Source organism: Rhinichthys klamathensis, unplaced genomic scaffold (genome assembly GCF_029890125.1).
Source record: "Rhinichthys klamathensis goyatoka isolate OS25496 unplaced genomic scaffold, OSU_Roscu_1.1 h1tg000169l_1, whole genome shotgun sequence".
In the NCBI taxonomy this organism is placed as follows: domain Eukaryota; kingdom Metazoa; phylum Chordata; class Actinopteri; order Cypriniformes; family Leuciscidae; genus Rhinichthys; species Rhinichthys klamathensis.
Window position 1 is genome coordinate 3,422,509 of NW_026606700.1, and position 16,655 is coordinate 3,439,163.

General features: G+C 37.1%; 1 protein-coding gene across 7 annotated transcripts in view; it reads left to right on the plus strand.

Annotated features, from left to right (window-relative positions):
* fnbp1a (formin binding protein 1a) overlaps positions 1 to 15,096 on the plus strand; it is a 29,299-nt gene extending 14,203 nt beyond the window's left edge. For 2 of the 7 annotated variants that reach the window (XM_056259732.1, XM_056259735.1), the window contains 9 exons: positions 162 to 308; positions 4,328 to 4,507; positions 6,223 to 6,405; positions 6,663 to 6,677; positions 6,943 to 7,052; positions 8,623 to 8,755; positions 9,120 to 9,247; positions 9,886 to 10,043; positions 13,028 to 13,221. In XM_056259732.1, the coding sequence (XP_056115707.1) occupies positions 162 to 308; positions 4,328 to 4,507; positions 6,223 to 6,405; positions 6,663 to 6,677; positions 6,943 to 7,052; positions 8,623 to 8,755; positions 9,120 to 9,247; positions 9,886 to 10,043; positions 13,028 to 13,206 (1,233 nt within the window). In that variant the 3' untranslated portion in view covers positions 13,207 to 13,221. Of the gene's footprint in view, positions 1 to 161; positions 309 to 4,327; positions 4,508 to 6,222; positions 6,406 to 6,662; positions 6,678 to 6,942; positions 7,053 to 8,622; positions 8,756 to 9,119; positions 9,248 to 9,885; positions 10,044 to 13,027; positions 13,222 to 14,546 lie in introns of those variants that run through there. The other 5 variants (XM_056259734.1, XM_056259737.1, XM_056259733.1 and 2 more) reach the window with 4 other exon arrangements.
* Positions 15,097 to 16,655: the final 1,559 nt, after the last annotated feature.

Consider the following 16,655-nt stretch of genomic DNA (forward strand, 5'->3'; position numbering starts at 1 on the left):
AGTGAGAATTGGACCCTAAACTAAAAAGTTACCAAATATTCGAATGTTGATGAAAGAAAAATATGCTATTAAGCTTAACGTTTATGTCTTGTATGCACTGGTTGGACCATGAACTTCCCAATGATATGTTGCATGGTTTAATGGTGTTTTCTCTTTTGCAGAGGATACAGGAGATGGAGGAGAGGCGAGTGGGCAGGGTGAGGGAAAGCATGCGGGTGTACACTGAGGTCGAGCGTAAAGTATTACCCATCGTCAGCAAGTGTCTGGACGGCATGACCAAGGCAGCTGAATCCATCGAGCCTAAAATGGTACGTAAAGTGCTATGGCTCCTTTATGCTGAAAATGCCCTGTGGTTCCGGATTCCATAGCCATCTGTTGATCGGCCTATTGCCGGAAAATCCTATTCAATGAAAATCTTTTAGGCCATAAAGTACCTTTTTAGCAATGTGGCTGAGAATTGAGAACTGGTTCTTGTTCAGAATTGGTAACATTAAGACAAAATAGCACATACACAATGCCTAATCAGTGTCTTTTAGATCGGTTCTTTTAATAAATCAGTCAAAAACATTTGCAAATCACTTTTAGACTCAGATTACTACTTAATTATGAAGTGTAATATCTGCACTACTGATTTAGTTTCTAAGGCCAGCAGCCATATCACCCTGCAGCCCAAGACTGGTTGCCCACTGAAGCTAAGCAGGGCTGAGCCTGGTTAGTACCTGGATGGGAGACCTTCTGAGAAAACCAGGTTGCTGCTGGAAGAGGTGTTAGTGAGGCCAGCAGGGGGCGCTCACCCTGTGGTCTGTGTTGGTCCTAACGCCCCAGTATAGTGACGGGGACACTATACTGTCAAAGAGCACCGTCCTTCGGATGAGACGTTAAAACCGAGGTCCTGACTTTCTGTGGTCATTAAAAATCCCAGGATGTCTTTCGAAAGAGTAGGGGTGTAACCCCGGCATCCTGGTCAAATTTGCCCAGTGGCCTCTGTCCATCATGGCCTCCTAATCATCCCCATATATATATATACACTGATTGGCTTCATCACTCTGTCTCCTCTCCACCAGTAAGCTGGTGTGTGGTGAGCGTCCTGGCGCACTATGGCTGCCGTCGCATCATCCAAGTGGATGCTGCACATTGGTGGTGGTTGAGGAGATTCCCCCTTCCATGTGAAGCGCTTTGAGTGCTTAGAAAAGCGCTATATAAAATATAAAATATAAAAAAAATATAATAAGAATCTATAATCATTAATAATGGCAAGACTTGACAATAAAGGCCCCTTTAGTTAAAGGGATAGTTCACCCAAAAGTTCACTCACCGTCATCATGTCCTTCCAAAACCGTAAGACTTTTGTTCATCTTCGTAACACAAATGAAGATATTTTTTAAGAAATCGTTTTGATGTGCTTTGTGTCTCTCCATTGACAGCTACACAACTGACACTTTGACACTTCAAAAAGTTTATAAAGAGATTGTAAAACTTAAGTGGTTTAGTCCCATTTTTTTAAAGAGACATAATCGCTTCATATGATGAACAGATTGAATTTAGACTTTTATTCACATATAAACATTCAAACGAAAGTCTTACGGGTTTGGAAATAATGACATGGGTGAACTATCCCTTTAACATCAAGTCAAGTCAAGTCAAGTCACCTTTATTTATATAGCGCTTTTTACAATACAGATTGTATCAAAGCGCTTCACAGTGATAACATGAAAACAATATAACAAAGTTTGTTTCTAAAAGAAATTGCGTCAACGTCCACCTTAAGTAAGGCAGATCAATAATATTATTGAATATTAAATGTCCCCAACTAAGCAAGCCAAAAGCCAAGGCAACAGTTTTGTTACAATACATTTGTTACAGTTTTATTAATCTTTCTTTTTAATGTTACTTTAACAATAAACAGTAGTATTTTTGTTAGTTTATATTAGCTCGGGTCCATTAAAAAATATTAAGATACAATTCTTGATTTTAGTAATGCATTAGTAAATGTTAAAGTTAACATGGACTTAGATTAAGATATGCTTTAGAAGTAATTTTTATTGTTAGTTCATGCTAACAAATGGAAACTTATTGTTAAGTGTTAGCATAATCATTAGCATAAGCATCAAGACAGTATGATTTTTCTTGAAAGAAATCTCAGCAAGGCTGCATTTATTTGATAAAAATATAGTAAAAACAGTAATATTCTGAAATATTATTACAATTTAAAATAACGTTTTTCTATTTGAATATATGTTTGTGTAATTTATTCCTGTGATCTAAGCGGACTTTTCAGCATCATTACTCCAGTCTTCAGTGTCACATGATCCTTCAGAAATCATTCAAATATACTGATTTGCTGCTGAATAAAAGTATTGCTTTCAAAAAACAAAGAAGAAAAAATCTCCAAACTTTTAAATAGGATGTGTAAACTGGCTTATAAAATGAAATGAAAACAGAAAATGAAAAATTAAAGAAGGAAGAAGTAGTAAGGGGGAAAATAATAAATAAGACGATGACTTATTGATGCACCACATCACAGGTAGGACCATGATTTGTAGAAGTAGCACATAGGAGTTTTCCTGGCTGCGAGGTGATTCAACTTTTCCAAATGAAGCCAGCAGATGAATAATATAGCAGTTGAAAATGCTGACTAGATTTCTGTGATTATCGCTGGCCCACTTACAAGCTAACGAGTGGTGATCGTAATGGAGTGTCGTCGCCCAGGTTACCATCAATAATTTACAGCTGCGGGGGAATCGCTGGCAGCGTACGGCTGATGTGCCTGTTGTCTGTCTCATCTGCTAAATCCCGTCCCAGTGCTCATGTGGCCATTGCCGTCCTGTCCAAATATGGCAGATGGGAAGTCTAATTTCCAGCGCAGCACTAATTGACTCATACGAGCTGGGTTTTGCAGCAGATTTGAAGTGGCTTAGCAACAAAGACTTAAGCCTCTCTGTGGCTTTTGGGCTGTGTGTGTGCACGTACAGTATGTGTGTGTGTGTGTGTCTTTTCAGAGATAGTGTGCTGGCCATATGAAGCAGCCCTCCATAAAATCAACCTCCCATAGAAGTCATTGGTTCATTTGGTTGGGTTATGGATGCCATGTATATGCTAAAAATAGTCTCTTGGTCTGACCTGAACTATAGTAGAGGGATTAGATCGAGGGGATTTACAGCAGTCTTATTTCTGTGGTGGATGTGCATTTCATTGTCTGTAGTACATAATTGTACTGTGATTATGACGTGAGTTGAAAGGTTATCTTTGGTTAACCTGTAGCTTACAGTGAAGTCTGTATTGCCATAGTAAATCATCCATGACAGTGTTTCCTACAGGATTTAGCTTCTTTAGCAAGATTAATAACTTGATAGACAATTATACTTTTTCTATTTATGCAGTGTATATATATAGTTTTAAATAGTTAATATATAATATTTATATTTATTTATATTTTATTTATTTATTTACAACAACTATGATGGGACATGCAAGTATGTATCTTTAACTACAAGATAAATTATATTCTAATATATTTTAAATTATATTCTATTCTAAAATATTCTCAATTATTTTCTAAATATAATCTAATATTTTCTTATTATATATATATATATACACGTGTGTGTGTGTGTGTGTGTGTGTGTGTGTGTGTGTGTGTGTGTGTGTGTGTGTGTGTGTGTGTGTGTGTGTTTAAAAATGTAATAGTTTATATATTTTATATAACAAAATGTTTAACTTTTTCTTCTGTTGAATTATATTTAAAGTATAAGAAAATCCACTGTTTAAAATTCATTCAATTTGTGATGTTTACAAAGTCAATGATCATTAGTGTTAAATAATCATGATCACAATAGTGACCAAAATAATCTTGATCATGATTTTTTTATAATCGAGCAGCCCTATAACAAAGTAACAGTTCTGGGCTCATTTTGAGTCAGAAGTAATTACAGTACTTACGGTTTACAAAATGAATTAGTAATCTGATTCAGTAAAGAAGTGAATAATTCAGTTTGATTCGTCAGTTGGTTTTAACTAATTTATTCAAAAGAACCTCACCAGTTGAACTCATTGGGTGTATTTGAAGTTATTGAGAAAAATGCAATAGAAAGTTATGTTGCCGTTTCCAACCATATGCTATATTTTATAGCATATTTAAAAAAAATTTTAATCTTGTAAATGATATACATTACAGTGAACAGACTGTGCTTGTGCTAAATGAAATATCTATGGTTTGTGTTAGTAAATGTAGCGATTTTAAACCCACTTTACTTGAAGAGTCATCCTAATCTCTCTTTTTGTTATAGCACAAAGCCTTACTGACATTTGTATCCCTTTTTAATCTCAGGACAGTAAGCAAGTTGTAGAATCATACAAGTCGGGCTTTGAGCCGCCGGGTGACGTGGAGTTTGAGGACTACAGTGTGTCAATGAAGAGGGCCGTGTCAGAATCAAGCTTCCTCAATGCTCGCGGAGAGAGCAGACGCCGGAGCAGGAGCAAACTGTGGCCTTTACTCAAGAGAAATAAGGTACGGCATCAGACGGATCTGTGGATCATAAACACCTGCTAAAATCACAGATAAGCAAAGAACAGAACTGGACATTTATGGCCCGTTGAGATGCAGTTATATTCAAGAAGTTTTATTGCTATTAAGGAGTGTTAGCAGTGGCTATTTCATGCAACTAGATCATGTAGTTCGTTATAATAGAATCTTATTCTGATGATTAAAGTCAGCATAAAATGGAAGCTGCGATAGTCCAGTGGAAGTCCGATAGTGACGTATATCCAAGTAAAACGAAAACATTTAGAGCCGGGCGGGACTTGATTTTGTTCATTAGGAATTATTTGGATGGTTGTGGTTTGCTATTGGTCGATCTCATTTGAGTGACAGGTTGTCCTGCCCTCACTCCAAAAAACACTTCATCAGAGAAGAAATGTCGCTGGGGGAAGGGAAGTTCATTTGATTAAAGATTACGAGGGCATATCAAAATATTGATGTGCAGGGATAAATTATTTATAATAAATACTGCAATAGTCCAAAACATTTTTATTTCATGGTAACTAAAGCCGAGTTGACACTGTACAATTTTGACATCTGAGACAAATTTTGAGAATTCTAAAAGAGTCTTTGATCGCTAGTTTGACATGTTTGCCGATTAATAACCAATTGCACTCAAATTTGACCTGACTCTAACTGAATTCTGGCAGTGTCAGAAGTTTCGAGGCCGAGTCCTGTAGTGCGACTTCTACGACAACCATCAAATCTAAAACCAATAGGAGCGCAGAACCTGATGATGCAATTAGTGAGACGACAACAAACCACTTGCTCTACACACGTCTTTGGTTGTTTTGATAGTGCCACAGTTTGTAAACTTGAAAAGATATTGGATTACATGCAAAACCTTTAAAGGGGTCATGACATGGTTTTTTGTTTTGTTTTATTATGTTCCCTTATGTGCAATTATAGTATGACTATAGTTTTTTGTACAAAAATGTAGTGATTTATGACCATTTCCCACCCTGTTTCTCCCCCTCTGATTCAAACAGTCTATTTTGGAGGTGTTTCTCCTTTAAGAGTTCAGTGTTAACGTCCATAGTTATGATTGGCTAATGTCAGTGCTGCTTATGCATAAATTATTTAATCATTTTGTATCACATGTAGGCTACACAATGCTCCGCCACGTGAAACTTCGGTCTTCCGATCTTGTACCATCGTGTCAATTCTCAATTGATTTTGATTCATATGCACGAGGGAGAGAGAGAGGGAGAGCAAGACAGTTTGAAGGCGCGCGCGTGGCCGGGGCTCTCTCTCTCCCTTGTAAACAGACCCCCTCGCTGCACGTCAACGCATGCGATGATGTCAAATGAGGGGTAGTTGTCTTGCGCTGGAGGCGGTCATATGCAAACGACTGGTACGTCACTTCGTACCGTGACGTCACAAAGTTCAAAGGATCTAGAACAAGCTGTATTTAGAGCTTGATTAAATAAATGGTTCGTTTATAATGGGGAGGACGTCTTAAGCTATGAAACTTGCAGGAGGTTTTAATGGTACCAAAAAATCAAGGCAAATTTGGTTTCTCATGTCATGACCCCTTTAATAAAGCTTGCAATGAGTTTTTTGTCACCTCATGAGAAGCACTAAACATTGGCTTTGGCCTTGAATATTTCTCTCTCTTCATCTTCTCTGTTCCTGTCTTTCTCCATTCCATTTCTCAATGTGCTCCATCACACCCTCATCTGTAGCTTATGTCTTTGTTAGCGTCGCCCCGCCAGCCCCCTCCCCCTCCCCCCACCTCCCCGTCCCCGGACGGCCTCCTCAACGGCCCCCAGTCCCCGCAGCAGCCCAAGGAGCCCCTGAGCCAGCGCCTCAACGACTTCATGAGCACCAAACACAAAATGCACTGCCTGCGGAGCCTGAAACGTGGGGTAAGTTCACGAGTCGCCACGTCACGCGTGTGTGTTTCCCGTGGATCTGATTGGACGACTCCAGACACTAAAGCACCATCAGCTCAGTTTGGTTCTAAAGTAATGTGTGGATGTGTAATCTGTGTCTCGTTCTCATGCTTTTTATCAACGCCATCCTTAACATATCTGTCTTAACAGCAACATGAAACTCCATGTTTTCTCTGTGTGTGTAATAACAGTTTCCCCTAACACGTTTTTTCTTGTCTTAACATTCACAGCTTTCTCTAAAGCTGGTAAGTCTGACTTGATATTAAAATGTGCTATAAAATCCTCAAGACTTTTCATATTACATGTTTATTTTATATAATAAAATACACTGAATTTGTAATGCTTGATGTAAAGCAAGTTATAAATATTAAGGTTTGACAGTCAAACTTTTGGCATGAAGGCTGATCCACATTATAGCTGATTCTGTCCAAGATCTGCCCACTTAACTGGCAAGCTGTTTGTGTTTGGTTTGTTGTTTTTTAACTCATAACTTTCTGTATCTTTTCACAGGGAACAGGCCAGGAGGACTACAGTCATCTGCCCCCCGAGCAGAGGAGGAAGAAACTACAGGCCAAGCTCAATGACATCAATAAGGACATCCAGAAAGAGATGGATCAGAGGTAAATTATCCAGCTGGGAATAGTAACAGCCTTTCTGCAAAATACCTCATCGTTGTTTAAAACGTACACTAGCGTTCAAAAGTAAGATTTTTCTTTTTCAAGGAAAAGTCAAGTCACCTTCATTTATATAGCACTTTTAACATTATAGATTGTTTCAAAGCAGCTTTACAGCGATAATAGGAAATGAAAGTAACAACGATTGTTTTGGCTTTACAGCAGCTCTAGAATAAAGTTATTGTCTAGCTAAAGTTAGTTTTGATTGATTCACTTCCGTTGCAAAGATCATTAGTTATTAACTTAGGGGGCTGCTAACACGACACCTAATGCGCTCCGGCCCGCTCATCCGCACAACAACAGTGCCTGCTGGCTCGAGAACGCAAACCTTGAAACATTTTTGGGGGGGAATGTTATCTCTGCGCAAACTTCAAAACCGCGAACCTGTGAAAACTGATGGCGTATGGCACATGCGTATTACGTGTTTATGTTTATTGTTAAGAGGAAAACTCCTTGAGATGTGACATCTCGTTTTCGAGGGGACCTCAAGAAAAACATACTTTACATACATACTTACTAACAGAACAAAGACAAAAGCTCTCCATCACACCAAAACCACCCATATCTTCCCCAATCCAATTGTATATTAGGCAATAAACAGTTAAGGTCATTCATATAGACAATTGAGAGAAAAAAAAAAAAAGGAAAAAAAAACTAATATATACACATGCACACATATATATACACATATACATACACACATAGATACATCAAGCATGAAGAAAGTTTAGTCTAGTTTAGTCTATAGGTATGCAGGTTTGAATATATATGTGCACAGGTGTGTAGTCTTTCTTTACTAATTGACCTCAATTACATGTCTGACCTTAAAAATGTATAATACAGAATTATTTATCGCTTCCGCGTAGCCATGTAAACTGGAATTATTTTGACAACGTTTTATCTGTACAGAGGAGACACTTTTTTTCAGCAAGGCTGCATTAAATTGAAAGTAAAGACATTTATAATGTTACAAAATATTTCTATTTCAAATAAATGCTGTTCTTTTGAACTTTCTGTTCATCAATGAATCCTTGAAAAAAGTATCACCGATTTATTGTTTCTTATTATCAACATTGATAATAAGAAGTGTGTTTCTTGAGCAGCAAATCATCATATTAGAATGATTTCTGAAGGATCATGTGACGCTAAATAATGGAGTAATGATGCTGAAAATTCAGCTTAGCATCACCGGAATAAACTACTGACCCCAAACTTCAAATCTGCTCTAAAGACTTATTTGGCTTTCAATACTCCTTGAACATAGTTTTGTATGTTGTTTTACTATTGTTGTGTTCCTTCATTTTGGTAATTTTATTTTCTATTTCTCAGTCTTTTTTTTCTGTACAGCGCTTTGGTCAGCCTTGGTTGTTTTTAAATGTGCTTTATAAATAAATATTGTATTGTATTGTATTGAAAGATAGTGTATATAATATAAGACATGATGTAACAAAATGTCAAGTGAGTTCACATGCTTATTGTTTCTACTAACTATTCTTCTTCTTATAATTGTTTGCAGGGACGCCCTGACTAAAATGAAAGATGTCTACATTAAAAATCCTCACTTGGGGGATCCAGACAGTATAGATCCACGGTTAGAAGAAATCACACAAAGCTTGGAAAAATTGCAGCTTGAGGCACATAAATTTGAGGTGAGTCAAATTCGGTCAGGTACCTTCAAATGTCAATCGTGAATATGTATACTGTGATTTATGTGTGTTTTTGTCTCATACTCAGTGTAGTATAATATTGTATTGGATGTTTACTACCTGTATTTGAGTCCCTTATATATACTGTGTATGTTGTAAATTGTAAATATTTTTAATACTGTACATACGGTTGTGTATATATTTTATTATTGTCATCCATACTGTCTGTCAAGCTGCAGAGATTGCATCAAAGAATTTCACCACGTGTACACTTGTGTTCATGGTGTTGTGACAAAGTGATTTGATTTGATTAGAATGATTAACTATTACAAATAAATAGAAAGATCTGTTGCTTGTGTGTTCTCAGGGCTGGCTGACGGAGGTGGAGAGGAAGTTACTTGAAAAGGGATCTGAGTCTCAGAGAAGACAGAGCAATCATTTTGACTCGCAGGGCAACACGCCTCTTACAAACAACTACGGTCAAAACCGAGAGAGGTACTTCAGTCCCAAGACAGCAGGGCTGCCAAACATAATGCACAGAATGAGATGTCACATTTATTTAAAGAACGCATGTAATGAGAGTTCGTTTTACTATGAAAGCATAAAGGGATAGTTCCCCCAAAAATGAAAATTCTGTCATCATTTACTCACCCTCAAGTTGTTCCAAACCTGTATGAATTTATGTCTTCTGCTGAACACAAAAGAAGATCTTTTGAAGAATGTCGGTAACAAACAGTTAATGAGCCCCATTAACTTCCATAGTATTTTTTTCCTGTTTGGTTACCCGTATTCTTCAAAATATCTTCTTTTGTGTTGAGCAGGAGAAGGAAATTCATAAAGGTGAATAAATGATGACAGAATTAACATTTTTGGGTCAACTATCCCTTTAACATTCATAACTCTAAACTTCTCCAAAAAGACTGTGGATGCATCTCTGAACTCTTTAACATTATAAAAAAAATGCTTATGAAAAAAAAAAGCTATTAAAACATGGTCTTATTTTGACACTACAGTAGTCTTATAAGCGGACGTGAATTTAGTACAGCCTCACGCGAGGCATGCGATGGTGTAACATTAACTGTATAATCTGACTATAACGCCAAAGTTAATTTTGTCTGTTTTACGCATTGCATGTCTTCTGCACATAGTCCGGATGGCAGCTACACGGAAGACCCCAGCACAGAGACGACGATGCAGTTCAAATCGCGCAGTACTGAGTTCGATGACGAGTTTGACGACGAGGAACCTTTACCCACTATTGGAACATGCAAAGCACTTTATCCATTTGAAGGTAACGGAAAAGAAAAATGTGTTAAAAGTTCAAATGTGCCAGGATTTCACGTCTGCTCAGTGGATCCGAAGCCCTTTGTCAGGTTCTGGGATAATAAGTTTAAAGTAGTTTCAACCAAAATGGGTTTTTCATTTATATTTGTTCACAAAATTAATTTTGTGCATTTAAGCATAAACTTTTAGATCAAAACATGTTTAATATTATGAGAAATATGTTGAAGTGTAAGTGTATCTGAACTTCTAATTTTATATTATTTTATGGCATAAATACATACAAATTTGGATTGAGAAATTGCAGAATGGAAAAAATGAACACATGCAAACATAAATAAAATTTAACATTAAATAAACAACATTAAAATTCGATTATTTTAAGATTTTAAAACACAACTTTTTAAACAATTTATTCAATTAACTAAAATAAATGAAAACAATAAAATTTGTATAAAATTCAAAAATGAGTGAAACACTTTTTTACACAATTATTTGCTTGTTGAATTCATAATTTTTCACAATATTTTTGACATAATGAGAAATATATTGAAGTGTAAGTGTGTCTAAACTTTTGACTGGTTCTAAATTTATGTAATACATTTTATGGCAGAAAAATACAAATTTGGATTGAGAAATGGCATAATGTAAAAAATATAAAATTTAAAAAAAGTACACTTACATTTTCAATAAGCAACAATAAATTTACAATGAAATTTAAGGAATAAAAATAAAACTTTTTAAACATTTTACTCTAAAAGAAATATATTGAAATGTAAGTGTCTAAACTTTTTACAATTTTATGATCGATGAATATACTCTCTCTCTCTCTCTCTCTCTCTCTCTCTCTATATATATATATATATATATATATATATATATATAAATTGGATTGATAATTGGCAGAATGGAAAAAATAACAGAAATACAAAATTAACATACAAATATTTTAAACAAACAACAATAAAAATACAATTAAATTTAAGAATTAAATATAAAACGTAAAAAAATTACTCAACTAAACGTCATTATAATAAAAACAAAATAAACAAGTATAAAATGTGAAAATGAGTAGAAACTAGGGATGCACCGAAATGAAAATTCTGGGCCGAAACCGAAAATTCTAGATACACGTGGCAGAAAACCGAAACCAAATATAATTATTAATTTCTTATTTTAAATTATTTTTTTGTGTAATAATTGTATTATTATTAAACTTTTTAATTAAATTCAATAATCTAATGAATCTGAATAAAAAAAATTCAAGCCAATAAAATAAAATAACCACACTTTTATTTCAAGTAAAACATGTGGACATAAAATAGGCCTATATTAAAATAATATTAAATATCAATATTTTAATATCAATATACACTCACCGGCCACTTTATTAGGTACCCCATGCTAGTAACGGGTTGGACCCCCTTTTGCCTTCAGAACTGCCTCAATTCTTCGTGGCATAGATTCAACAAGGTGCTGGAAGCATTCCTCAGGGAGTTTGGTCCATATTGACATGATGGCATCACACAGTTGCCGCAGATTTGTCGACTGCACATCCATGATGCGAATCTCCCGTTCCACCACATCCCAAAGATGCTCTATTGGGTTGAGATCTGGTGACTGTGGAGGCCATTTTAGTACAGTGAACTCATTGTCATGTTCAAGAAACCAATTTGAAATGATTAGAGCTTTGTGACATGGTGGAAGTAGCCATCAGAGGATGGGTACATGGTGGCCATAAAGGGATGGACATGGTCAGAAACAATGCTCAGGTAGGCCGTGGCATTTAAATGATGCCCAATTGACACTAAGGGGCCTAAAGTGTGCCAGGAAAACATCCCCCACACCATTACACCACCACCACCAGCCTGCACAGTGGTAACAAGGCATGATGGTTCCATGTTCTCATTCTGTTTACGCCAAATTCTGACTCTAACATCTGAATGTCTCAACAGAAATCGAGACTCATCAGACCAGGCAACATTTTTCCAGTCTTCAACTGTTCAATTTTGGTGAGCTCTTGCAAATTGTAGCCTCTTTTTCCTATTTGTAGTGGAGATGAGTGGTACCCGGTGGAGTCTTCTGCTGTTGTAGCCCATCCGCCTCAAGGTTGTGCGTGTTGTGGCTTCACAAATGCTTTGCTGCATACCTCGGTTGTAACGAGTGGTTATTTCAGTCACTGTTGCCCTTCTATCAGCTCGAACCAGTCTGGCCATTCTCCTCTGACCTCTGGCATCAACAAGGCATTTCTGCCCACAGAACTGCCGCTCACTGGATGTTTTTTCTTTTTCGGACCATTCTCTGTAAACCCTAGAGATGGTTGTGCGTGAAAATCCCAGTAGATTAGCAGTTTCTGAAATACTCAGACCAGCCCTTCTGGCACCAACAATCATGCCACGTTCAAAGTCACTCAAATCAACTTTCTTCCCCATACTGATGCTCGGTTTGAACTGCAGGAGATTGTCTTGACCATGTCTACATGCCTAAATGCACTGAGTTGCCGCCATGTGATTGGCTGCTTAGAAATTAAGTGTTAACGAGCAGTTGGACAGGTGTACCTAATAAAGTGGCCGGTGAGTGTATTATTATTATTATTATTATTATTATTCATTCAGTTCTATGCAGCAGAATTAGAGTTTGCAGATTTATTTTTGACCTATTATCAAAATAAAGAAGTCCTACAAAGCTATTATTATCAGAGCGTGTGAACAGATAGCAGGAAGAGGATCAGTGAACAAGAGGATAGTGTCATTTTACCAGCGTTGCCCAGCAAGTTGTGAATTGTTAAGTTGTGAGTCGCTTTGGATAAAAGTGTCTGCCAAAAGAATGTACTCAAAATTAACAAATAAAACCGAAACTGAACAGTGAAACTGGTTATTGAATGATGCTGATATTGTGATAATAAAAAAAGTTTTATGGGTGAAGGTATTTTTTTATTAAGTTGACACGCTTGTTTTGGAAACAAATAAAAATGGCGTGTTTTTGCGTCTGTAGGTCAGAACGAAGGTACCATATCCATGGCCGAGGGTGAAATGCTGTATGTAATCGAGGAGGATAAGGGTGACGGATGGACCCGTGTCCGCAGAAACGAGGACGAGGAGGGATACGTGCCCACATCCTACATCAAACTCTTTTTGGACACGAATGCCAAAGGTGCTATGACATACATATAATCCCACGCCACAGAACACCCGGAAAGGGTCATTAGTGAACGCCGTTTGTACATTACCGTTTGTACACTGTACATACAGTAGAAGATCATGAAAATGTCCTCATTGAACAGGAAGCAGAGCAATTTCTGTTTGTACATGTTCAAGATGCCATGTGTCATTTCTCAATTTTGGTCTTTATTTACGTTTTTTCAGACTTTGTTTCTGCATCCATAAGGGTAAATTAGGCAATAAAGACACAGCTGCTGTGCAATTTTGATATATCTGATGGAATGGCATTATATATAGCATTATAGCTTGGCATTATGGTGGTTTTCTGCTATAACCAAGATATTCATATTTTTTAACGATCTACATGCAATCAAATACTTTTAGATTAGCAGCCAAATGATTAAGAAATGTCATGAGCGGGAAAACTAATATTCTGAAACCTTCTGGCAATAAAAAATGATTTACTAATATTTTGACCTTAAAACTACAAAATAAGAAGCAATCCTGCATTTTAACTATAGTGTTTTTAATTGTAATAATTTTTTAAGACGTCGAAATATCTGACTTGAGAGAATCTTTTGCATGAGAGATGGAATAGAATATTTTCTCAGGTATGTTTACGTTGGTCTACATCCTTGTACCTCAAATCCTGAATACACAGGATTTTTTTCTTTCCCCTGCTGCAAATCACATTCAATTTAAATGCATATCGTTAAATGTGAAGAGCTCGAGTGATTAATGCATGTATCTTTGAGACTTTAGCTAGCTTTGCATTTACTGCTGTACAAAAAAGATCAGCTTTAGAAGTAAAAAAAATATACTCAAGAACCCATAGTTAACACAATGCCTTTCAGTGTAGTGAGCGTTGAAGCAATAATTCAAAAGATGCATGTTATTTGTACATTGACCAGCATGGAAAACTAGAGGTTTCCAGAAGGTCAACGCAGTGTGTATTAGGAATATTTACAGCAGGAACACCGCTCTATATGCATGCTATTAACCAGACAGGCTACTTATTGCTGCTTAACGGATTCATAATTTGTCCATAGCTTTATCAGCAGCTGTTAAATATGCTTGATAGTGTCGCAAGCTAAATATATGAACAGTTTTGTATCGTTTTATACCGTCCCTGTCTTTAATTCACATGACACAGTGGAGCTGCACTCTAAAGTTGATCTTCCGTGGTTGACTGAACGTTTTTAACCCATCATTTCATTGCTGTCTGTGAATCAACGATTGTACAGGAATGTCATGGTTCAATTCTTATGCAACATCTCTAACATGTCTTGTGTGATTTTTTTTTTTTTTTTTTTTTTTTTTTTTTTTTTTTGTTTCTGTTCCTTTCTTTGCAGATCCCTAAAAGTGTTTGGCTGGCACAGGAGTGGCAGGGCAAGCGTCCTTGCGTGAAACGTCCTCCTCTTGTAACTGTAGTCAGAGATGTGGGACAATGTGGGACTAACTGAAAGGATATTCCATTTTTAACGCAACCTCTCTTTCACTGAACTCCTCTCGTCTGCCATAATAATGCAAACCGATCTTTTTCATGACTAGCGTGCTGATTATTTGCTAAAGCTTGCTTCTCGTATGGACCTACAGTAGAATATTTAGCCGTAGCTGCTTGCCGTCAGAGCAGAGCCTTTAGGTTTGTTTGCAGAGGCACAGAGTAAGTGCCGTGTACATGTCTTGTTATTGCCTGGCTTGCTTCAGAGCCGAGAGGAGTTTTCTCATGAAGACATTAGACTTAATGAATATTTGTCAGTGCAGACTGTTCAGTTGTGTGAAAACTATAAAAATGTGGGGGATAAATGGGACTCATTTTATACATTATAGGCTTGCTTTGTTTTGTTGTACACTACAGTGTTTGCAAGGCGGCACTGTATTTAAATCCTTCTTTTTTCTTCTTCTGCTACAATTTTGTGCAATTAATCCAGTTAAAACTATAATACATTTAAGATTAAGATTAAAGACCCATTAAAATGGCAATTGATGTTGATGACTGAATCAATGGACATAGCGAACGGTTTGGGGTCAGTAAGATATATAACATTTTTGGAAAGAAATTAATACTTTTATTCAGCAATTCATGCTTTAAATTGGCCTAATGTTACAGAAGATTTCTATAACAAATAAATGCTGTTCTTTTGAACTTTCTATCAAAGAATCCTGAAAAAAATGGATCATGGTTTTGACTGTAAGATCATGTAAGACTGGAGTAATGATGCTGAAAATGTTTGCATCTTTGCATCACAGGAATTAATTACATTTGTAAATAGTAAGTTAGAATTTTTAATATTTCACAATATAGTGGTTTTTTTTTTTAGCAAATAATGCAGCCTGAGTTTTATTTCAAAAACATCTTACTGACCCCAAACTTTAGGGGTCTTTAAACCGACTTACGATCGAATGTTTTTTAAAATGTAAAGGGGTCATGACATGAATTATTTATTTATTTTGTACCTATTTTCAACCTTCATTCTTGACCCCCGTCTGAAACGTTCCGTTTTTAAGGGGCGGCAACTTTAAGGCTTGTCAGTAAACGGCATGTAATGATTGGCTAACGTCATTGCATAGGAAACAGTATCAGCGTGTTTTGAAAACATCCATATAAAACCATCATTTACAGACGAAGCATTATGAAATCGTTTGCTTACGGTGTGTGATGCAGCTGCTGTCAGATCCAATACAGTTGGGTGCTTCATCTTTCAACAAAAGTTTCTTTGTGATCTCTCCATTTCACTGAGCCTAGCTGACAAAATGCTCCTTACAAACATATAATCCTCTGACGCGATCCGGGACGCCGGATAGATGTGTAGACCGCGTCAATGATTATAATGGGTTCTATTTGCTTTTGACGCGATGCTACGGCCACATCCAGTGTAGGCAAATGTCAGCCGTTAAAGGTGAACTTAGTAACTTTTTTACCTTAACCGAACAGCTTTGGAGTCATTGTAATGTTTATATTACTGATTTCGTGTTGAATGGTGGTCGTCTCGCACCCCCCTGGTGCCTGTAAGCCGCAAAACCACCCTTGCAACTTTGGGCCGGCGGGCTAGGGCTAGTGTTAGGAAGTATCATGTGATATCAGGTCTCGCGAGGTAACGAATTGCTTTACGGCAAAAAAAACAGATCTGATAAAATGAGCATCAAACAGAAATAACCCGGCGCCGTATACATGTGGTGTTCGAGGCGCACATACAATACAGACTGCCGACAGTTAAACAGGGCGTGCGCAGCTCTTAAAGGGGCCCTACCTTATTTCCACTCGTTACAGCGTCCATCCTACTGAACAGGTACCGGTGTACAGGGGGAGAGGATCCGGCCGTGAGTGCTATTCACGGCAGTACAAGTACTCCACAGCGACTCTAGGGGTCGCTGTTTGACAAAAACGGAATTCCTACTTAGTGCTGCTTTAAGCGACTGAATGCCAGTGGGCGGGGCCTATGGTGCGATGATGTATAACT